At 45.0% G+C, this 25104-nt stretch overlaps 1 protein-coding gene across 1 annotated transcript in view; it reads left to right on the top strand.

The window, feature by feature from the left end:
- Nucleotides 1-21893, top strand: part of MINDY4B (MINDY family member 4B) — a 42386-nt gene extending 20493 nt beyond the window's left edge. The window contains exons 8-12 of the mRNA XM_036348500.1: nt 2086-2156; nt 3933-4005; nt 4747-4905; nt 20057-20237; nt 21751-21893. Of these exons, the coding sequence (XP_036204393.1) occupies nt 2086-2156; nt 3933-4005; nt 4747-4905; nt 20057-20237; nt 21751-21893 (627 nt within the window). The remainder of the gene's footprint in view (nt 1-2085; nt 2157-3932; nt 4006-4746; nt 4906-20056; nt 20238-21750) is intronic.
- Nucleotides 21894-25104: the final 3211 nt, after the last annotated feature.

The following is a 25104-nucleotide window of genomic DNA, read 5'->3' as shown; positions in this document are numbered from 1 at the left end:
TCATGGTGGATTGGGGTGGCCCTAATGCAATGACTGGTGTTTTTATAAGAAGGAAATTTGGACGCAGACACAGAAATGCAGGGAGAGCACCCTGTGATGATGGAGACAGAGGCTGGGGTGATGCATCTCCCAGACCAAGGGACACCAGGGATTGCCAGCACCCACCAGAAGCTGGGAAGATCAAGGAGGGATCCTCCCCGGGGCCTGGAGAGAGAGTGTGGCCTTGCTCGGACACCTTCAGTTAAGACTTCTGGCTTTCAGAACCAGGAGAGAATAGTGTCCTATTGTTGTAAGTAATTCAGATTTTTAATAATTTGTTATAGCAGTGCTAGGAAAGCAATACACCTATATCTGCAGCATTAACCCACACAGTGTTAGATTTTTTTTTTTTTTAATTTGAATCATCAACAGTCAAAGCCAATCAGAAAATCCCACATAAAAACCTGGACTTTAGCTTCCCCTGCCCACCCGTCCCCTCCCCCCCACCCCCCACCCCCCCCCAAAAAAATCAGGACATTTGCTGCTCTAGACCTATAGTTCAGCATGTCCTCAGATAGCTGAGCATGACTCCCATTAGACAAGTTGTGGTGGAGTGAATGATGTTACCTATCAGGTATGAAGGGCTCTGATGAAGTTTAAGATTTTGACATGGGGAAATTATCTTAGCTTATCCTGGTGGGTTGAATTAGTCATGGGTTTCATAAGGAAAATGAGGTGGTGGGAGAGAAAGAGGAAGAGGTGCAGTGCCAAAGCAGAGGGGGGAGGGCTGTGTAATGTGGGATCCTCGTCCAAGAAACGAGGACGGCTTCCAGACACTGGAAAGAGGCAGGAAAGCCTCCAGGTGGGATGCAGGCTGGCCAGCCGTTTGAACCAGGGGCACTGACACCAAGTTGGGTTTCTAACTTCCAGAACTTCAAATAATAAATTCATGTTGTTTTAGGCCCCCACGTTTGTGGTAATTTGCTATGGCAGTGACAGGAAACTAGCATGCAAGCCTTCTCCAGGTTGCCTCGGCCCAGCCCTCCCTCACAGCCTGCAGTGTGCCCATTTGGGTTCCTGTCTAGCTCCTATGGCACCGGCGTTTGTCAGGCCCTGGTTCCTGGGGCACTGGAATTTATTCTCCTGCCAGTCACAGATAGTGAAGGGGACAAATGAATCCATAAAAGGCAAAGCATGGGCATTTTAGCTGAAGCCTTCCTGATACAGTGCCTCTAAGGGAGGGGCCTTACCCTGGTATCTCAAAAGCCAGCCAAGGAGCTTCTTTGCAGTAGGTAGAGTGTGGACCAAAAACTAAGATAAGGCCAATGAAGGAGAGGCCCTGAATGTTGGCTGGGCAATTTTGATTTGATCCTGGAGATCACAGGGCACCTTCAGAAGGTTCTGAGCATAAAAGCAACCTGCCCAAGGGAAGAGACAGAGGAGAAGTGCCTCAGAAAAGAACAGATACTGGGACCTAGCACTTCTGAGACTCAAGGCAGGTATTTGCATGCGTCATTTCACTTTTGTAACAAACCTGGGGGAAAGGTATTTTTATATGCAATTGCAGATGAGGAGATTGAGCTCAAAGAAGTAAGATAACTCTGAGTTAGTGAGTAGTAGAACTGGTTCTGAATCCAGGTCTGTATAACTCCAGGGCTGTATTTCTATAAAGCCTCTCATCCCCCACCCCTGCCACACTCCCCCTGAGTTTAACTGGGCAACCAAGAGGGATGCCCTGACTAAGGAGAGACTGGGAAGGGAGGCCAGCCAAGAGCAGCCCTGGGACTTGGGCTAGGATGGACCCAGAAAAAATGGAGAGGAAAGATATGCTACATCCTAGCCATGGTTTGAAGAAAATCACAAGACAGAAGTGGAGGAAAGAAAGAGAGGTTGAAAATCGAGAGAATGATGGTATCATTGGCAGGCTGGAAGCAGGAAGGAGAATGCATTTGAGAGTGGAGATAGATCTAGGAGAGCAGAGAGAGCTCCAGCTGCCCTTTAAGCAGCTAGAAAATAAATCTCTCAGGCAGTAAATCCTCATGCCCACAGGTATACATAGCTGCATTGCTTGGAGGCAAACGTGCTTTTCCCTTGCTTTCCAAACAGTTCAGTGGGGAAGGAAGCCACGGTGTCATCCTGTTTCTTTACAGCCTGATCTTCTCCAGAACATTTGAAAGGTATGTTCTACAAATATTTACCCAGCATTTCCTTTGGCTCTGGGGTCTCATAAACCATGTACTCTGGTGTTGGAGAATACTTTCATGCCTACTGGAAACATGAGTGCAATATTTTTCTGGTGGATGCTCTTTCTGTTGATACGTCCGTTTCTATCATCAGTTTGGCCATAGTAATGGGTAAATGACTGTCATCAGGAAACTTTGAATCTGCTTTTGTGGTACAGTACTAGGGTCCTTTCTGTGGTTATAAATATTGGCAGACAACAAAGCTTATTTGTACAATTTTCATATAAAATGTTTTAGTACTTATATGCACAGTAAAATAGATTCTCAAGTGTTTATTTTGCCTCTGTAATATGCAAAGGCCTGTTCTTCACACTGTGAAAAATACAAATAAAAGATAGAACTCTGGCCTCCTGCAGGTTCCAGTCTGGGAAAGACGAGAGGTCCATATAGAGTAGCGGTTCTCAACCTGTGGGCCGCGACCCCTTTGGGGTCGAACGACCCTTTCACAGGGGTTGCCTAAGACCATCGGAAAACACATATATAATTACATATTGTTTTTGTGATTAATCACTATGCTTTAATTATGTTCAATTTGTAACAGTGAAATTGGGGGTCACCACAACATGAGGAACTGTATTAAAGGGTCGCGGCATCAGGAAGGTTGAGAACCACTGATGTAGAGCCTGGGCAAGTCCCAGCTGGTACTTGATGGGCCAAATGAGGTGTGAAGACAATTAATCCAGTGGGTTCCAGAGGAGGAAGGGTGCCCAGCAGAGAGTCAAGGAGGAAGGCTTCTTAGAAGTAGACTGAAAGAGGGGTAAGCTTGGAGAGAGCTAGAGAGCCCCCAGAAGGGAAGAATTACAAGCCCTGAAGCAGTATTCCTGAAACCTGCCTTTTGTATATCACCATCACATTTTTTGTGGTCTATATTATTATTTCCTTAAGCTTGCTTTAAATCAACACGCATTTAAATATTAACTTCTTTCCTAACATTAATATCCTTTAAATCACGTATTTGGTGTGCTGAAGACAAATATGTATTAAAAACATCACTATAAAACATTTTTAAATGCTCATCTCTGTACCATCCAAAATCATGCCACACTTTGGTAAGCACTGCCCTGAATTATACCTGATGACCTCAAGGCATTTGCCATGCTTGACCAGTCTCTGGGTTGTATTCTCAAAAGGGAGTGACCTCTAGTCCTGGAAATAGGTTCTGTCAAGAATATATACAGCTCTCATACCAGCACCTTCCTCTCGGTGACAATAGGAGCCATGTTGCACCTTGACTTTAACATTGTCCAGGGTAGAAACCCAACCCCTAGTCTCTGATGAAACAGTAGAGGCTGCCCTTCTATAGCCAAGAAATGAGCTCAACCCCCAAGCTGGTGTTTTCCACTTAAACAGTCTGTTCAATACTGCCTTGGGCCAGTTCTCTCTGGAGTGGTCACCTATCACCACCCTAAGCTAAGCATCCCTTGTCCCAGAGCAGTGTCTCTACTGAGCCCAGCATTGGAGCATACACAGGGATTCCAACGCATGGGGTCTGTGGCTTCTCCCACCTGCACCCACAGCTTTCCCTGTGCAGCCCCAGTCCTAGAAGCTTTCCTGCGAGAGAAGGAGACAGGGAGGGCACAGGGGAGGGACAGTGACCAGGTGAACCCATGTGACTGCCGCTTTGTGTTGTGCTGGAGGGAGGAGAGGCTGCAGGTCCTTGGTGCAGTCATCCTCTCTGACCAAATGCTTATGGAATCTCCCATTCTGCAGGCTTCAGAAGGACCTAGATGTCTCCACCATTCATCTGCTACAACCAAATGCTGGAGGCTTCCTATGCAGGCAGGTAGGGGGAAGACTGGCTTCTGTTGTGGAATGTGAATCAGGCTTTTTAAAAATTGAGCATATTCTCTTAAATGAAGAGAGGTCAACTTATCCTTGAAAGACTAAGATGCTGCCCTGAGTTTGTTATCAGATCTGACCTTCAGTTCCCATTACAGTCCTTTCTAGTTTACCTCTGAGAGGCCTCTATCCCTGAGAGTCTAGAAACATTAGAAAATATCTTTTTTTCCTTTTTATTTATTGGGATGACACTGGTTAACAAAATTATACAGGTTTCCGGTGCACAATTCTACAACACATCATCTGTACACTGTAGTGTGTGTTCACCACCCCAAGTCAAGTCTCCTTCCATCACCATTTCTCCACCAATTCCCTCCTTCACCTCCCCAAAATATTTTGTTAAGGCCCACCAGGAATCCCTAATAACTGAAAGAAAGCTCTATAATAACATATTAGTCTCCTGCTCCTTAAATCCTTACCATGAAAACCAAAGTTTAAAAGGAAGTAAAGGGAGGATGAGCAGCAGGTTCTGAGTGGGCACATGGGAAGTTACGGACTATGGCTCAAGAAAAACAGTTGTTTTAACCCTAAAATGTTAATGACATACATTTTTCCAGAATTACATGTGTGATTTCATTCTTTTCAATAAAAATGGTAATTTTAAAATGATTATTAAAATAAAAAAGAAATTAAGTCCTTGTGTCATTGCTACCTAAAATGTACTATTTATAAACTGTGTCACTAGGCAGTTTTGAACATGGTTTTAACTGGAAGAGCAAGTCCACATGTCTTTAATGGCTGTCAAAATGGGAAGTCTCAAGAAATACTACATGGAGTCCCAGCACGCAGCAACGTCGGCTATTTGCAGTGGGGGAAGCACACCTCAGAGGATGGGCTTTCCCAGGTGAGTGGTCCTGATTCTCAACTGCACGACCAAGTGCCAATGTTTTGACATGTGTAAGTCTCTATGTTAAGGTAGTTCAAGTGTGATCTTACCTTTACCCTTTCCTGAATACTCCTCACCCACCACACACACACACACACACACACACACACACACACACGCACACACACACGCCATGCACGCACACATACATAGAGACTTTCAGGTCTAAACAGAAATATCCAACTCCACTTACTTCATATTTTATTTTATGTATTTTACTAGAGGCCTGATGCAAGTGTAGGCCTTCCTTTCCCTGACTGCTGGCACCGGCTTCCCTCTGGCATCTGGGACCCGGGCTTCCCTCCTCCGGCTGCCCACAGGCACCCAGGACCCAGGCTGCTTCCCTCTGGTCCCGGCTTTGTCAGGAAGGATGTCCGGAATGACATCTGGAAGGCGTCCAGCCTAATTAACATATTATCCTTTTATTATTATAGGTATAGAGAAAGTATAGGTAATACAAGTAATATGTAAATAAGTTTTTAAAAAACAAACCTGAAATAGTCCTATTTGGCTCAGTGGATAGAGTGTTGGCCTGCGGATCAAAGGGTCCTGGGTTTGATTCTGGTCAAGGGCATGTATCTTGGTTGCAGTCTCCTCCTTGTCCCAGGCCTTGGTCAGGGCTCATGTAGGAGGCTACCAATCAATGTGTTTCTCTCACACTGATATATCTCTGTCTTGTCTACGGCCATACCACCCTGAAAGCGCCCAATCTCGTCTGATATATCTCTGTCTTTCCCTCTCTCTTCCACTCTCTCTAAAAATCAATGGAAAAATAACCTCTGGTGAGGTTTTAAAAAAAACAAACTTGAAATATACAGATAAAAGGAAAGTCCTCTGGCATCCCACCCAGCTACAGATCCCCTTCTCAGAAATCAGTACTGTCAATAGCTGGTGGGTATCTTCCCAATCCTTTATTTATGAAAATGAGCAAATACATTTTATCTATTGCTCAAAGCCTTAAAAAAAGTCTGGGGGATAAAGGGAAACCCTTGGTTTTTTAGTTATTTTATTTTATTTTATTTTATTTTTCAACTAGAGGACTGGTGCATGAAATTCCTGCATGGGTGGGGTCCCTAGGCCTGACCAGTGATCAGGGCCAATCGGGACCAGGCTGATTGGGGCCAGGCCAATTGGGGCCTGCCAGCTGGGGGGAGGGAAAAGGGAGGAGGGACTGTGGGGCGTTGGCTGCTGGCCCTGAGGAAGAAGTCGGCCCTTGGCACCCCTGGGAAAGGGGCCGCATCCACTATCACCCACCCCCAGTTCCCCATCCCAGCCCTGGGCTCAGCCCTGATCAAGTGCTTGATCGGGGCCTGCTGGCCAGGGGGAGGGAATTTGGGAGATTGGCCAGCCAGGGGAGGTTGGCTGTGGGAGTGCACTGACCATCAGGGGGCAGCTCCTGCATTGAGTGCCTTCCCCTTGGTGGTCAGTGCGCATCATAGCAACTGGTCGTTCCGGTTGCTTGGTCATAACGGTTGCTTAGGCTTTTATATATATACTAGAGGCCTGGTGCATGAATTCGTGCACGGGTGGGGTGGGGCTGGGCTGGTGGGGGGGGGGGGGGGATGCGGGAGGTTGGCTGGCCAGCCCTGCCCCCAGTGGGCTGGTTGGCTGCCACAGTGGGCATCATAGCAATGGGTCATTCTGGTTATTTCAGTTGTTCCGACGTTCTGGTCACTGGCTATATATATATATATATATATATATATATATATATATATATTACAGTTGACAGTCAGTGTTATTTTATATTAGTTTCAGGTGCACAACACAGTGAAGGGGGCCCATGTATGAAACTCCCCTCACAAGCTTTCCCACTCAGGGGCTTTATAGCCTGTGACAACCAGAAAGTATAATGTGCTATTCAAAAGCACAATGAGCAAGTTCAGCAAGATGACATTCCACAAAACAAACAGGAGAGAGTAAGAAAGCAGATATACTCACCCAGACCACAAATCAAAGGTGCTTTTATGCTATTTTCACAAAATTTTTTATTCTGAGACCCAGGGAAGGCATTGTGGATTCTGTGAAAAGCAACTAATTCTCTGGAGTGGCCTTGAACTAGTTGTGATGTAATGCAATATGATATTGACAGAAATCCCCAGGCCTCGCCATCCCCAACATCTCCTGACTTGCAGCACCAAGGAGGCCTGCAGCTCAGTGCCTGTCCCGCCCCTCATGCTCCCCGTCCCAGCTCACAATCCTTCCATGTGTGTAGGGCCACACACCTGACAAGTCCTTCTGTATCCACAGCGCCATTCACCTTCCCGCCCACTGGTGGCTCCAGCTGCATGAAATCAGCATCTCACAACACATACAAACCCTGCATCCAATGGTGTCAGGACAGTCATGTGTGACCACAGCAGAATTAGTGTGTTTTGTGTACAAACCTTATTCCTCAAGTTTAAAATCTAACTTCATCACAGAAAAATGAGGAGAGACAGAGAAGCTAAAAGTAAAAAAGATGAATCCAATCCTATCACTTGGGTCAATCCTTTCACAAATGTATCCTTCTCTTCTTCTTTCTAATATAAATGTGTTCCATTCTACTCTCCTGAAACCTGCTTTTCTAATTTAACACAAATATCTTCACACATCAGCAGTAATTGTCCTTCATTATATTTAATGGATGCAAAGGGTCCCACTGTACAAACAGGAAGGACTGCACTTGGAATCTGTTATTATTATAAAGTTCCTAGTCACTTTTCCCAGATATTTGGAAATTCATCTTAGAATCTGTTATATATATAAAATGTCCACGGTCAAGCACTCTATCATTCAGAGCCCAGCAACATGCCAAGACTCCGTTTGGAGGAAAATGGCATCACAAGTTTCAAGGAGTGGAGGCACAAAACCCACAATAACAATTTAATGCTTTGTCTACTTTTACAAAGCTCTTTTACAATGTTAGTTCACTGTATCCTCATTATTAACTACAAAGATTTAAAACAGTGTGTCTCATATTTCAGTTATTTGAGTAGATAATTCACAAGCTTTGCTGTCTCTCCACACCACCTCTGCTATTATTTGCTTAATACTTTTATTTAAACCAACTCACTTTTAAAATTTAAATCTAAAAAAATTGAATCTAACCTTTTCTGCAGCAATAATACAAACCACAGACTTGATGTGCTGTTTTCTTTCCTAATACATCTATACTAATAAAAGCATAGGTGGTTCTTGCGCCCTTGTGTGTGACGTTGTCACAAGATGGTCGCCACAAGATGGTCACCACAAAGATGACTGCCACAAGGTGGCTGCCACAAGATGACCACACGCACAGCAGAGGTGAGGCCTGGCGGCTGCTCCGCGCAGTGAGGCCTGGGGGTCCCGCCGCTCTGCACAGTGCAGAGGAGGCCGGTCCCAGTGGAGGAGGCAGGTTGCAGCAGGGGAGGGCAGTTGTGGGCAATCAGGCTGGCAGGGGAGGAAAGTTGGGGGTGATCGGGTCGGCAGGGGAGGGAAGTTGGGAGCAAATGGGCCAGCAGGGGAGGGCAGTTGGGAGTGACCGGACCAGCATGAGTGGGCAGTTGGAAGTGATCGGGCCAGAAGGGGAGGGCAGTTGGGGATGATCAGGCGAGGAGGGGAGCAGTTAGGCATCAATCAGGCTGGCAGGGGAGAGGTTGGGGGTGATCAGGCTGACAGGCAGGTGGGCGGTTAGGAGCCAGTTGTCCCAGATTGTGAGAGGGATGTCCGACTGCCAGCAGTCAGACATCCCTCAAGGGGTCCCAGATTGGAGAAGGTGCAGGCCGGGCTGAGGGACACCTCCCTTCCCATGCACAAATTTCATGCACTGGGCCTCTAGTATTTAAATAAATAAACATGTTTTGTTTTCAAAGTTCCCTCTTTGTGCCACTGACTTCATGCCACACGCCACCAGTGGGCACTTGCTCCACACTGTGGAAACCTGGTGTAAAAGTGAGGAGGTCCTGTAGCATGTCAGAAACAGCCCTGGCCTCCACAAATTGTATAGTCAGTCCTACCCAATGACTATTTGATCTGGGGAGAACCTTGACAGAAATTTTTAAAGCCTACAGGTGATTCTAATGTACCACGAAGGTTAGAAACCTCTGTTCTAGTGTGGGGCTGCTCAGCCTGAGCACTGCTGACGATTTAGATCGATACTTTTTTGTGGCAGGCTGTTCTGTGCATTGTGGGATATTTAGCAACATCCCTGGCCTCTGCACACTAGATGCCAGTAGCACCACTACTCCTCCCCGCAGTGTGACAACCACAAATGTCTCCAGACACTGACAAATGTCCACTGGGGGACAAAGTTGCCCAGTTGAACCACCACTCTAAAGAAAGAGTGGGAAAAGATCTCGTTAAGTTTAGATAACTAAATCCATGTGAGTAGAATTGGAAAACTAGTTATTTCAACTGATATTACAAGAGTTTCTTCTTTTAATCAGTATCAGAAAGGTTGAAAGCTTCCTGTTCCCTTTTAACATTCACCGGGCTCTGGGGACAAGTTTCAGACCTTATCTTAAATTAAAATTAAACAGGAGTTTGCTAAATAGCTCGTAAGTAGCTCTGAGAAGGGACTGTACTAAAGAATATGCCACTGATGGAAAGAGGGAGGGAGGGGGAGAGACTCAGAGAGTCAAGAATGTATAGGCACCCAGTGCTACCATTTTCACTGGATCACATTTCTTTCTACAACTTGGCTTAGACCAGTAGGGCTATTAAATCATGCTCTAACAAAAATTATCTGAAGATCTTTTTTAAAAATATATTTTTATTGATTTCAGAGAGGAATGAAGAGGGAGAGAGAGATAGATCAATGATGAGTGAGAGTCGTTGATCGGCTGCCTCCTATACCCCTACACTGGGGATTGAGCCCACAACCCCCATGTGTCCCGACTAGGAATTGAACTGTGACCTCCTGGTTCATAGGTCGACACTCAACCACTGAGCCATGCTGGCTGGGCTTCAGATCTTAAAATATTCTCCAATAACAAAGTAGATGGGGACCACATCAAAATAAAAAGCTTCTTCACAGCAAAAGAAACATCAACAAAATAACAAGAGAGCCCACTGCATGGGAGAACATATTTGCCAATGATATATCCAAAATATATAGGGAACCTATACAACTTAACAAAAGGAAGACAAACAATCCAATTAAAAAATGGGCAAAGGACCTAAATAGACACTTCTCCAAAGTGGACATACAGAAGGCCAAGAGGCACATGAAAAAATGTTCAGTCACTTATCATCTGAGAGATGCAAATCAAAATGACAATGAGGTACCACCTCACACTTATTTGTTGGCTATCATCAACAAATCAACAAATGACAAGTGTTGGTGAGGATGTGGAGAAAAAGGAACCCTCGTGCACTGCTGGTGGGAATGATGACTGGTGCAGCCACTGTGGAAAACAATATGGAGTTTCCTCAAAAAATTAAAAATGGAATTCCCATTTGACCCAGTGATCCCACTTCTAGGAATATATCCCAAGAAATCAGAAACACCAATCAGAAAGGATATATGCATTCCTATGTTCATAGCGATTTACAATTGCTAAAATTTGGAAACTGCCTAAATGCCCATCAGCAAGTGAGTGGATAAAAAACTGGTACATTTACACAATGGCATACTACACGGCAATAATAAAGAACTCTTACCATTTACAACAGCATGGATAGTCCTGGAGAGAATTATGCTAAGCAAAATAAGTCAGTCAGAGAAAGATAAGTATCACATGATCTTACTCATATGTGGAATCTAATGAACAACATAAACTGATGAACAAAAATAGATCCAGAGACATAGAAGCATCGAACAGACTGTTGAACCTCGGAGGGAAGGCAGGGGTGGGTGGGTGGGTAGGTAGGAAGAGATAAACCAAAAAACTTGTATGCATATATGCAAAACCCATGGTCACTGACAATAGTGTTATGAAGGCCAGGGGTGGGGGAAAGGGGAAGGTTAGAAGGGGTCAATGGGGGGAGGGAAGGGAACATATGTAATACTTCCAACAATAAAGATTTTCTTTAAATTTTAAAAAAGAAAGAAATAATGGAAGAAGATCATCCAATAAAAATTAAAAAACATAAAGCAGATGTTTGAAAGAAACTTACTAGTAAAGCCAGTGAAGAGGCTGAGGCATAAGAAATAAGAGCTTTCCTGCTGGGAAGAAGGCAAAATGTACCAGATAATACGATGCCATCGTGATGCTTGCCCACAAATGTAAGGTAGGCCAAGGACAGGAAGTGCTCGGGCTAGCTCTACATCTACATGGAAATCAAACCTATGCTGCTTCCATTTTTTCAAAAGTGACTAATGTGGTTTCCCATCCTTCCTTTTGGACTCAGTGTCTGTCCCCAAGGAGACTCCTGTGAATCCTGGCCACAGTGAAAATTGCCTGCACTAATGGCCTGGAACCCTGAGGATGTTTATTAAGTTATCTCTGTCGTGCTCTTGAAGTTGGGTTTCAGAACAAACATATTAAAGAGCAAATACAGCTGGGAGCTAGTTTTGTTCCTTGAACTGCTGGGATATATAAATGTGTTAGACATATACTTGTATACATACAAAGTTTATTTTATCCAAAATGTTTTTTATTCTTTCTACTAGAGGCCCAGTGCACAAAAAATTTGTGCACTCGGGGGGGGAGGGGGGGCCCTCAGCCCAGCCTGTGCCCTCTCACTGTCTGGGACCCCTCGGGGGATGTCCACCTGCTGGCTTAGGCCTGCTCCCCGGGGGATCGGGCCTAAGCTGGCAGCCAGACATCCTTCTGGCAGCCCAGGAGCCCTCAGGAAATGTCCACTTGCCAGTGGGGAGCAGGCCTAAGCTGCAGTCGGACATCCTTAGTGCTGCTGAGGAGGCAGGAGAGGCTCTCACCACCACCGCTGTGCTGGCAACCGTCAGCCTGGCTTGTGGCTGAGCAGAGGTCCCCCTGTGGGAGCACGCTGACCACCAGGGGGCATCTCCTGTTTTGAGCGTCTGCCCCCGGTGGTCAGTGTGTGTCATAGTGACCAGTCATTCCTAGTCGTTCTGCTGTTAGGGTCAATTTGCATATTATCCTTTTATTATATAGGATAGAGGCCTGGTGCACAGGTGGGGGCCAACTGGTTTGTCCTGAAGGGTGTCCTGGATCAGGGTGGGAGTCCCACTGGGGTGCCTGGCCAGCCTGGGTGAGGGGCTGATGGCTGTTTTCAGGCTTCCCAAACTCCCTTCAGGGTAAGGGTCCCTACTGGGGTGCCTGGCCAGCCTGGGTGAGGGGCTGATGGCTGTTTTCAGACTGACCAAGACCGCTGATGACTGAAGCTCCCAGCCTTTCGGGTTTTTTTTTTTTTTTTTTTTTTTTTTTTTTTTTGCTCCAGCTCCATGGCCATGGTGACTGGAAGCAGGTATCTGGGGTTTATTTACCTTGTATAATTGAAACTTTGTTGCCTTGAGAGGAGGCAGCAGCCACTGGGAAGCTTGGCTTCTTCCATCGCAGGGGCAAGCAAGCCTCCTGCTCGCTCCAGCTCTGTGGCCACGGCCTGCTGAAAGTAGGTATCTGGGGTTTCTTTACCTTCTATAATTGAAACTTTGTTGCTTTTGAGTGGAGCTCAGAGCCAGCGGCAGGCTGGCTTCCTCCATCACTGTAGTAATCAAGCCACCTGCTCGCTCCAGCTCCATGGCTGCCGCTGCCATCTTGGTTGGGTTAATTTGCATATAGTCACTCTAATTGGATGGTGGGCGTGGCTTAAGGCATAGTGAAAATATGGTCAATTTGCATGTTTGCCTATTATTAGGTAAGATAGAGGCCTGGTGCATGGGTGGGGGCCGGCTGGTTTGCCCTGAAGGGTGTCCTGGATCAGGGTGGGGGTCCCACTGGGGTGCCTGGTCAGCCTGGGAGAGGGACTGAGGGCCATTTTCAGGCTAGCCACACCCCCTTCAGGGTGGGGTTCCCCACTGGGGTGCCTGGCCAGCCTGGGTGAGGGGCTGATGGCCATTTTCAGGCTAGCCACACTTCTTCAGTGTAGGGGTCCCCACTGGGGTGCCTGGCCAGCCTGGGTGAGGGGCTGAGGGCTGTTTTCAGGCTGGCCACACCCACAGGCTAGAAGCAGGTATCTGAGATTTATTTAACTTCTATAATTGAAATATTGTAGCATTGGTCCGGCTCGAAGCCTGGGTTGCCCCTGGCAACCGAGGTTCCCAGCCCTTCCTTGAGCAGCCAGCTGGAGGCAGGTATCAGGGATTTATTTATCTTCTATAATTGAAACTTTGTAGCCTTGAGTGGAGTTCAGAGCCAGTCATGGCAGGCAGTAAGCTTCCTTCCTCCATCGCCAGGGGCAACCCAAGCCTCCTGCTCACTCCAGCTCCATGGCTGCTGCCATCTTTGTGATGGAATGAGGGGCTGAAGGAGTGATGGTTAATTTGCATATTATTCTTTTATTAGATAGGATATCAGCTTATTATTTTAGGTTAAAAGTAATATATAACTCATCTACATTATTAAAATAATTACAGCCCAGCCAGTATGGCTCAGTGGTTGAGCATAGACCTATGAACCAACAGGTCACGGTTCAATTCCTGGTCAGCGCACATGCCCAGGTTATGGGTTCGATCCCCAGTGGGGGGTATGCAGGAGGCTGCCAATCAATGATTCTCTCTCATCATTGATGTTTCTCTCTCTACCTTCCTCTCTGAAATCAATAAAAATATATATTAAAAAATAAAAAGGAAAAAGGAAATGGTAATTAAAGAAAGTACAGCAGATCCTCAAATAAACAAATAATACCATTTTGTTCAATGTCGTTTAAGTTACATTCATGACATGCCATAGGAGTTTAACTCTTGTTTATATCAACTAGTCTAGCCTAAAACTGGTTTCATTAGGATCCGGCCCGTTTAAAATGAATACAACTAAAAAAAAAAAAGATTGTACCCTTTTATGTAATGATGTTTACTTTGAATTTATATTAGTTCACATAAACACTCCATCCATGCTTTTGTTCTGGCCCTCCGGTCCAGTTTAAGAACCCACTGTGGCCCTCGAGTCAAAAAGTTTGCCCACCCCTGCTGTAAGTGCTTTTATAGTCTATCATATATATACTAGAAGCCCAGCGCACAATTCGAAATCGTGCGGCGCGGCATGGTCCACCCACTTGCAGCCCTGCCTTGACACCAGAACCTCTCCACGCAGAGCTCCAGCACGTCTGGCCCAGCCCCCAAACCCTCTGGCCTTCTCTGGCCACTTCAAGCTCTGACCTCAGTCCCTCCAGAGGCCTCAGGCTGGTCCCACCTTCTCTGGGTGCCTTCCCACTTCCACCCGTCTCTGGAGCAACACGGCAGCTTTGCCCCTCATGGCGCCAGAGGAGAGCGGAAGCCTGTGCTGCGCTGTGCTCCTTCCTCTGGCAGGTGGGCTGTGCGGCACTCAGAGTGCGAGCGATGGGTGGCAAAGGACTGGGGAGGGGGGCGCTATGGGCTCTCAACCCTGCCCTCCCCAGCACAGAATGGTCCTGCCTCCTCTAGGCCCTCTCCGCTTCCGCCCCGTCTCCAGAGCAACGCCCCAGCTAATATGCTAATAACCTGGTCGTTACCATAATAGCATATCGACCATTAGCATATTAGCTCTTTATTAATATAGATATCTTTATATGTAGATGCAGATTCACATTCCCTAATCTTTAATATCTATAGTGAATCAATAATATACCAAGTGAATAGCTCCTTAGTCTGTGACAAAATTGCAGAGGCTGCAAAAACACATGTCTTTCAGTCCCAATGTCACAGCCCAGTGGGTGAGATTTTTTTAATGGAGCGCTCATTAGATGACATGGAAAGCCCCCAGAGCAACCAGACTGGCAATGCCCATGGAACACAGCCAGGACTCACAGGACGAGGCTGTTTGGAAGCCTCCCATCATTTTTCTAATTGAAGGTCCAGGTTTGAGTGTAAGGTTCCAATACTTGAGTGAGAACATAAAGCAGTTTGAGTCTAACACCATCTGGAAAGCCTTAGGAGGTTCACATTATCTTCGCACCTGCCACCGAGAAGAAAAACCAACACTGATTTCAGAAGGGACTGAAGCCAGTCAGGTCTCCTGGAACGACTCTCCAGCAGCCTGGCAGAGCGCAGCCCCTCCCTGCTGTAGCTCTTCCCTCGTTACATTTTCCCTTTAAAGAGACTGATTAAACTCCAACCATAAAAATACCAAATGGAGCTGCCCCTGTGCACTCTGCCCCTGAGTTGCTGAGAAAGTGTCTTGCACACACAACAGCACAGAGCACGCACTCACAGAAGGTACATCGACTCTGTTCCAGGTGGCAGAGACGAGAGCCAGGCCTTTAACAGTTATGCATGTGAGATCCTCAGGAATCAGCAAATAAAACGCAAGGTTTCTGACCCCTTTATCTTGTTCAGATTATCATACTGGGGCCTAGGGACTTACAATATCAAGCTCATTATGCAAAGGGACATTCTATGTGCCATTGTTCTAGAGGGCATGAAAACAGAATTACAGAGACTCAATTCTTGCCCTCTAATGTTAGAATCTGTCCATCCCTTCTCTTGTTCTTGTAATTTGGCATTGGCTTAAACAATACATGTTATAAAGGCTTGGTTGCTGCATGTAATGTTGAACCTACTGGGCTTATTACACAATGAGTAAACTTAAGAAGGAAGGTATTTTATTTATAGCACCACTATATCACAATTTAATTTCCTCTTTACCATGGCAACAAGGCAGCATGTACCAATTCTGCACTGGTGGAATCTCACCAGTAAAACATATTTAGAATCCTGCTTTGGGGGGAAGGGTAGCTGATAAACTACCTAAAAGCAATACAAATTCTTGACTAAAAATTCCAGTCAGACAGATTATGTGATCTGCCAAGAAAAGAAGGGGGTGGAATACCTGGTTGGATTCAGCCGGGGCGGGGGGCGGGTGGGGGTGCTTTGCTGTGTTTTTGCAGACCTCACTGTAAGCCAGGTGTTTCTCAGTGTAATCCGGAGGCTCACCTCTTTGAGTTAATACCCAAAGTACCATGACAGCCACACGTGGTATTTTCCTTCTCACCAGCATCTCCCAAGGCACGCAAGGCTCTGTCTGCTCAGCGTGGGGTCCCTGTCTGATCACTTGGGGGTTGGAGATTGTTGCATTTATAACTCTACAGCTGACCCTTGAACAACATGGGTTTGAACTCCACCATCCACTTATGCGTGGATATTTTCAACAAATATCTGTACTACTTTTGATCAGCAGTTGGGAGTCTGGATGTGGAGGGCCGAGCATGTGCACTGGTCCACCATTTTATACAGGGGGCTCAGCATCAGCTAGTCTGGCATCCCTGGGGGTCCTGAAACCAACCCCATCCCCCGCTGATACTGAGGGACAACTTCAGTTTTGAAGGAGTTAAAAGTTATACACAGATTTTCCAAGGGTCAGCGCTACTATCCCCTCACTGCGTTGTTCAAGGGTCAACCATCCTTCTTTTTCGCCCTACTCTAATAAAATCTTGAATAGCTTCGAGTCGAGGAAAGAAAACTGCCTGCTGCATAAAGTGACACTCGTGTGGTGTCAGCTCCTTGCAGAGCATGTTATCTGAGTGCCAGCTCAATTTTCCTACCTCACAAAGATTCTGTCAAGCAATATCATATGTGTCTACAATCTATTACATCAACCAGACATAATTCACAGGATCACTCATTGGCTTGAAATCAGCCAGAATGTGCACCTGAAGTCCCACGTGAGTGGCATTTTACTAGTATTATGAGCCCTTGATTCCTAACTAGTTTATCCAAGTTTTCCAACCCTAAGAATTCCATGTCCTCTGGATCCTAGATTATATGTAACGTTAGTATAGAAGGTGCTGTTGCAAGAAGGCCTACGAAAGAAAGTGCTTAAGTTATAGCTAATGAATGGCTACAATGTTATTTGGAACTTTGGGGTCGATCTGGAAGGTTACTTCATGTAGCTGCTTCAATGACACATCCTTATTGTTTTATTTCCAGCCAGTGGGGAACCTGCCCCATGTTTGATATGGGAGATGCTCCTGTTATATGCAGCACCAAGGGTCCAACTGGAGTGTGAAGAGATGAGCAAACCCTGCACCCACTATGAGTAGGTCCAGATTGGGGTGCTAGGCTTACAGCCTTTTTAAACTATCAATTAAAACTGAGGTCATTTCTTTCAAGTACGGTTATATGATTTTTCTGTGGTAGTGCCAAGTGAAAAGCTTAAAGACAAAAGCATCTCTGATTCACCCACACTGAAGAATTTAAAGAAAAAGAGATTGGAATAGAACTATTGAGAAATCAAAATATCAAGTTATTAGCCTTTAATACTTGGGTTTACAAAACATGTGATAATTTTTCAAAGCTAGATTTTCCATAAGACAGAACTTGTTCCTGAATATACAGTATAACTCTGAGAACTGAGAAGGAAAGAGACAGAATCAGATCCTATCGTCACGGGAAGACATGCCAGGGCAGAGAGTCCCATTGGCCTACTTGGCATCACATGAACATGGTAGAGGTTTTCCCATGTAGCTCATGTTTCTCTCTCTAAGTAGGAAAGAATTGTTTTTTATGTTAATGAGTTTTAATGGCAATCTTTTAAAAAACATTTGCTTCTCTGCCTCTTTAAACAAAATGGTAGCTATCATTAATAGAAATGTGCTACAATAGCATGGTACCTTCAGGGACTACTGAAATGTGCTGGCCCCTTTTACTCTGGGTCCCAGAGTGATGCTTTTGTGAATCTGATCCATTAGCTGTGAGAATTCAAGGCCGAATTGACAGTTGCCTGAAAAAAAAAAAAAAACAGCAATGTGGTTATAGCAGTAAACTTACTATATATAATACCAAACTAGTACATTCAGCTCCAAATACATCTTCACAATTGATCTATGTGTTAACATACAGATATGTGTATATACATACTAGAGGCCCGGTGCATGAATTCGTGCATCGGTGGGGTCCCTCAGCCTGGCCTGCGGGGATCAGCTGAAACCGGCTCTCTGACATCCCCTGAGGGGTCATGGATTGTGAGAGGGTGGTTCTTGGGTGACACACCTTGGAATCGGGCTCCCTCCTCTCTGGGTTTGGGGTGCAGGTGAAGCAGATTCGGGGCCGACAGTACCCCAGCTGCAACCTAACCCACGGCCAATTCCGCAAGGAATCGGGCACTCTCTTCTACTGGTTGGAGCATCTGCCCCATGGTGGTCATTGCACGTCATAGCTAACAGGCGAATGGTCCAATGGTTGGATGGTCGCTTAGGCTTTTATATATATAGATGAGTGTGTGTGTGTGTTTGGGTTCACCTCATTTCCCAGAAATTTTTTCTGTAGTCAAAATATTATGGCATCATCCTATATACCAAAAGGTGGTGGGTTCAACTATCCTATACAGTGGAGCCTTTATTTATGAATTTAATTTGTTTTGTGACGGAGCTCGTAACTCAAATTACTCATATGTCAAATCTTAAAGTGAACAAGTGTGACACGTGATGCTGGGCTGATGTTGTGGCATTCACTGTGACGTTCGCTGCACCAACTAGCGGTGGGGTATCTGAAGCTGGCTCATAACCTGAATTTTAGCTTGCAACTCAAAGCAAAAAATCAGCCAAGAGACACTCATATCTTGAAAAACTTGTTAGTCGGGACACTCGTAAGTCAAGGCCCCACTGTATAATAAAAGCCTAATATGCAAATCCACAGAACAGCAGAATGACTGGTGGAATGACTGGTCACTATGATGCGCACTGACCACCAGGGGGAAGATGCTCAATGCAGGAGCTTTCCCCAGCCTGCAGGCCCCAGGCCAGCCAAGGTGGGTGCCTGTGCCCTCCCTGCCCCAATCGCTCTGCAGGTCGCCCCACAAATCAGCCCTAATTGTCAGCCAGCCCTAATCGTCAGCCAGGCCTAGGGACTCTACCCATGCACAAATTTTGTGCATAGGGCCACTAGTATATAATACTAGTATATATATATATATATATATATATATATATATAGAGAGAGAGAGAGAGAGAGAGAGAGAGAGAGAGAGAGAGAGAGATATCCTCGGGTAGGATTCAAAAAGTATATTCTATATTTCTATATCCTAAATAATATTTTCCCCATATTCTAAATGGTTAATGTTGCTTGAAGTCTGACCACCTGCTGAATGCAGTCTGTCATACTTTCAGAACAGGAGTCATTACACTAGTCGGTAAAGACAAATGGGAGTTCTCTTGTTCCACCCTCCATCTATATTTCAGTTTATCTTTGTGCTCTCTACCTCACTTCAAAACCAGAATAAGGTGTTTCCACCTCCTCCATGAGGCCGCCCTCAAACATCTATATATATAAAACCCTAACATGCAAATAGACCAAAGGGAGGAACAACTGAACAGCCAGTCACTATGATGTGCGTTGACCACCAGGGGCACATGCGGAACATGGCAGGCATCGGCAGTAGGCGGCAGAGCATGGAACATGGCAGGCATTGGCTATGGCAGGATGGTGGAGCCAGTGAGCAGGGGTGCCAGACCAAGGTGGGGCACCAATCGTGTCATCAGGGCAAGCCTCTGGTGGTTACTGAAAATTCTTTGCTCCCGCGCACCACGGTCCTGCTGGGCGCCCACACCTGCTGCCAGCGGCAGCCCTGCTCGCACCTGCTACTGGCGCCCAGTGCTGGCCCCAATCACCCCTGAGGGCTTCTCCACCTCCCCCTACTCCTGAGGGGCAATTGGGCAGCAGCCGCTGCTCGCACCCACTGCTGGCGCCAGCCCCAATCGCTTTGTGCCATCAGCGTGTGGGAATGGTGGTGGTGGGAGCAGGGCTGTGGGCAGACAGGGGACCAGGGGCACGGAGGATGGGCCAAGACCCACCCCTGTGCCCATGGCAGCGTCGAGGCCCACAGTTCCTTTCAAGGTGCACAAGTTCGTGCACTGGGCCTCTAGTTTTAAAATAAAATCCATTGAGAGAAAAACAGCATGATTGGCAAAAGGCACCATTCATCAATGTAAATTCATTCACGAAGCTTCGTTTCCAGTCTTCCTCCTAAAGAGCCCTTCTTGGCTACCAGTGCAGCCAGGTGTCTCAGAGCTGCTTTTTGATTACGAGGCTGTATCAGCATCGGCCACAAAGTCGGCAAAAGCTATTTATTCATCTGCATGTGCTTCCCCCTCCCAGGTGGGCAGCATGCTGAAGACTCCCAAATTGCCCATTTGGCTGTGCAACATCAATGGAAGCTACAGTGTCCTTTTTAGCACAAACAGGCAGCTCCTAGCAGACTGGAAAGCGGAGCGGCGGTTTGATCTGCACTTGTATGGTGGGCAGCCTTTCCAGAAAAAGCTTGCCCGTCTTACAGTTGGTGAGCATTCCCAACTCCGTGGGCCGTGTGCTTTAATGGGCTCAAAGAGACATTTAACAGGTGTGGATATTCATACTAAGTCTGCAAGCGAATGCTTAGGCTTGATATCTGAAAGGAAACCCTGCGTGAGCCCCATGGGCCTAAACCTCGCACTGTAACCTGGGAATTCTAAGCCAGCTGTAAGTAGAGCAGGGGCTTAGAAGAAGCACAGAGGCACAAATAACTTATAGGTTAGAAAAAAAACAAAAGGTGGAGTCAAATTTCCAAAAAGCCTTCTCCAGGGTCGTTTGTCTTTGAGCTTGTGGCATTTCATGCCTGAGGAAAGAACCGCTAAAACAATTGGGAGGAGAGGGTTCCCACTGGCCAATGCTACCCCATGACCCAACATCAGATGCGCATCCAGTGACATAAATAACCAATCTGATGGTGCATTTCTGTTCAGATTAGTTCACAAAGCCTTTATGAGGGCCTACTAAGTGCCAGGCACTGTGCTAAACACCAGGAAAGCAAGAAGACTAAGTTACAGTCCTGCAAACATCAGAAGGTTCTAGTCCAGTGGAACAAGCAGATAACCGCATGGGTCACCTCACTGCAATTTCAACCATCTTTTTTTTTAACTCATGAGGAAAAAGACTAACCTTAAGATGGCTTTAAACACTGACCCTTTGGACAAGGGAATAAAAGTGATGAGAATGGCGTCTGTCGATTTCATCTCTGACTCTTTGGGCATCACAGGCCTGTTATTAAGACTAAATCTGGAGAAGTATCTTAGTGACTGGCTTATCTGTGCAGCTACTGATTCTTTTTATTTAAATCTGAGAAATATATATTAACCTATTTAATTTAGTGGGGTATGGGCAATATGTTCCTTAAAATATGTTATCATTTCTACTTTACTGTCTTCTTTGAGGAAAGCATCATTTTTTATTAGCTCATGTGCATGGCAAGCGTTCTGGGCACTGTGTTGAAAGCTTTGCATACATTATCCCATTAAATTCTCCCAACAGTCATATGAGGTAGATACTATGATATCTATTATTACATGGAGGAAACGGAGGTGGCCAATAGTTACTAATTGACTAAAGGAAGCTGAGAGATGTTCAGTGCCTTCTCAAATGTTGCATGAAACAAATCTGGGCCTTGAACCCAGTTCTTGATTACCTTACCAGAGTCAAGAATCATTTTGCTCTTCACCCAAAATTTCACAGAAGCATTGAAGAGGCGATAGCACTCCACTTTTCCTGTTTTTTTTCTGACAACATCCGGTGACCTACACCTTGCTCTAGGTTAGATCATGGTATTGCCACGTTCATTACATGACTTGTCAATATTCATGTTCCAAAATACAAAACAACCCAGTTTTTCTATATACCACCCCCCTCTGCGTACTGGTTCTAGGAACACACACGCTGAGCCTGACTCCTGCTCACCCATCCTGTTTGCCTTCCTTCCTGGCTTCCTCGGGAATGGTGTGCATAGGCTGGGGTCTAAGTGCTGGCTGTTCCTCCCTCAGATACTCACTCTCATCACTGGGAAAGTAACCAACGTGAGGAGGAACATGGACCAGGAAGACGGTTTTCTCCAGTGGAGATGGCAATCAGAACCAAGTGGAGAGAAGCCACCATTAACTGGAATGGATCTGTTCCCTTTTTCTAAAGAGAAAGCCAGGGTGTGCAATGAAGTGTCAGAATGATGGGATACAAAGATCAATTTGGGGGGAGATCATTTCACAGAAAACCCCCATTATATTTTGGGACACTCTGTGTTAAGCCCTCTGCAGTTGTAGGAGAAACATGGGCCCTTACTGCAGGGTCTGGGAGCTGCATCCTGTATGCACATGTAGACTACTTCTTTTATTTTATTCAAAAGAAAAATGAAGTCTATTTCCTGCATGCTATTTCTAAATTGTCCTTGCTTGGTGTGATTCTACCCGAGGATGACAGAGCGGGAGGCTAGCTTTCACTCGGGATGAAGTCATTGGGAATGCATCAAACTTTTAGTCCTGGCAAGAACTCGAGCTTCTCAAAGACCTCCCGGTGTGGAGAGCATGCCTTTCCAAGGTTACATTCCATGTGCCCACTTTAGCAAGTTCTTGTCATTAAAAAAATAAATGGGCTTCGTAGGGCTTGATGTGGGTGCTATTCCTGGTGGGCTGGCGTGCATAGCAGTGAACTTGTGGGTTCAAATAGTCATGGCAAGCACACAGAAGGAGACAACCTTTCAGTGCTGTTTGTTTCTTTTCTTTATAAGCTGGATATAGATACGTAGAAAGACAAACAGAAAGAAATCTGGTTCCTAGATAAAATTAAATTATATATAAAAATAAAATCTCTCATGTCATTTTTGTCTCTGTTCAGCAGTGCTTAGAGGAAACAACTCTTTTGAGAATCTGATCTTTCCCTGTCCTGTTGAATGCCTACATTTCTCTTGAAGAAATACACAGAGTAAGACATACTCTTTCTAAAGGAGCACATAGGAGCCGCCTACACCTTTTCCTACCCACCCTACTGGTCTGCCAACTCACACACAAGCCAAAGGTTAGTTTGTAAAGAACAACTTTTCTGCACATATTTTCCAAGTTAATTTGTTAATGCATTTTCATTTGGTTAAAAGAAAAATGTTTTAACTTAGGGAGCGTGCAGAAAATGAAACTTCAAGGCGAGTAATAAGTTATGTCAAAAGAGAAAGACAATTTGGCGTGGATTGCTGATTACAACATCTGTATCATGGGTATTTTCATTCAGGATTTTAAATACACTGGGCAAATGAATGAGTCCCTACAGACCCCTGTCTCATTTGGTCTTAATTTAGCAATATTGTGTTTTCCCTGTGCAGCCTGTTTTTGTTTTAGGAACACGGAGTTATCTCTAACAAAATGTCCCTTTTGGAGTGGACTGCTAGGAAGCTATTGCCAAATGAGAACCCTAGCAAGGACCCAGCCACTGATAAGAGATCTCACTACAAGTGTCTCACACAGCCAGGACATTCCTTTCTAGCAAGAATGGTCCAGCAAGGGGTCCATGACTCTTACACCAGTCAGAGCTCACCCTCTAGGACTGAGCACAGGACCCTTGGTTCCTGTAAAAGGAAGGGCAGGGTGATGGTTTTGTAGACCCCAGCCTCGCACAAAAGGCATTTTTAATTGACCTAGTTTCTGAATTTATTTTCTGTTCCTACCATATTTTGTCTTTGAATTTTAATTTATTTGTAATATATATTATTTTGCCATATGTTAGAGGTTGTTGTATTCTATCTTAAATTGTTCTTGGAACAAATCTTTAAGTAAAATAATACAGCAAAGATTAAGTATCTATGTTTTGTACATAAAGGTATAATAATTTCTATATATAAAGGTATTAATAACTTTATATGTCAATGTTCAGTGAAAATAAGTTTTTATTTTATCTTATAAACAGGGCACCCAGTAATAATTGAAATGTTTTTAAGGTAAAAACTTATTTATTTATTTATTTAAATTAAATCTTTATTGTTCAGATTATTACAGTTGTTCCTTTTTCTCCCATAGCTCTGCTCCACCAGGTTCCCATCCCATCCTCTGCAATTACCCGCCCCCCCCGCCACTATCCTCATCCATAGGTGTACGATTTTTGTCCAGTCTCTTCCTGCACCCCCACACCCCTTTCCCCCCGAGAATTGTCAGTCCACTCCCTTTTATGCCCCTGATTCTATTATATTCACCAGTTTATTCTGTTCATCAGATTTTTTATTCACTTGATTTTTAGATTCACTTGTTGATATGTATTTGTTGTTCATAATTTTTATCTTTACCTTTTTCTTCTTCTACCTCTTCTTAAAGAATACATTTCAGCATTTCATATAATACTGGTTTGGTGGTGATGAACTCCTTTAGCTTTTTCTTATCTGTGAAGCTCTTTATCTGACCTTCAATTCTGAATGATAGCTTTTCTGGGTAAAGTAATCTTGGTTGTAGGTTCTTGCTATTGCTCACTTTGAATATTTCTTGCCACTCCCTTCTGGCCTGCATAGTTTCTGTTGAGAAATCAGCTGACAATCGTATGGGTACTCCCTTGTAGGTAACAAACTGTTTTTCTCTTACTGCTTTTAAGATTCTCTCTTTGTCTTTTGCTCTTGGCATTTTAATTATGATGTGTCTTGGTGTAGTCCTCTTTGGATTCCTTTTGTTTGGGGTTCTCTACGCTTCCTGGACTTGTAAGTCTATTTCTTTCACCAGGTAGGGGAAGTTTTCTGTCATTATTTCTTCAAATAGGTTTTCAATATCTTGCTTTCTCTCTTCTTCTGGCACCCCCATAATTCGGATGTTGGTATGCTTGAAGTTGTCCCAGAGGCTACTCACACTATCTTCATATTTTTGGATTCTTTTTTCTTTTTGCTTTTCCTGTTGAGTGTTTTTTACTTCTTCGTATTTCAAATCTTTCACTTGATTCTTGTGATCCTCTAGTCTGCTGTTGGATCTCTGTATAATATTCTTTATTTCAGTCAGTGTATGCTTAATTTCTAGTTGGTCCTTTTTCATATCCTCGAGGGTCTCACTAGATTTATTGAGGGTCTCACTAAATTTATCGGTGGTTTCTAGAAAATTCTTGAAAAACCTTATAACCATAGTTTTGAACTCTGTATCCAGTAGTTTGCTTTCCTCCATTTCTGTCATTTGTGACCTGTTTCTTTGTCTCTGCAGTTTGGCAGCTTCCCTGTGTTGATAGGGTGGCTTTCTGTGCTAGCTCAACCTCCCCAATTACCTGAGGTGGACACTCTTGGTGCACCCCTATGTGGGCTGTGTGCACAGTCTTGTTGTAGTTAAGCCTTGATTGTAGTTGGTATCACTGGGAGGAATTGACCTCCAGGCCAATTGGCTGTGAGAGTCAGC

This window comes from Myotis myotis, unplaced genomic scaffold (genome assembly GCF_014108235.1).
Source record: "Myotis myotis isolate mMyoMyo1 unplaced genomic scaffold, mMyoMyo1.p scaffold_m19_p_2, whole genome shotgun sequence".
NCBI lineage: Eukaryota > Metazoa > Chordata > Mammalia > Chiroptera > Vespertilionidae > Myotis > Myotis myotis.
The sequence above is the reverse complement of the archived record's forward strand: the minus strand, read 5'-3'. Positions and strand labels throughout refer to the sequence as shown.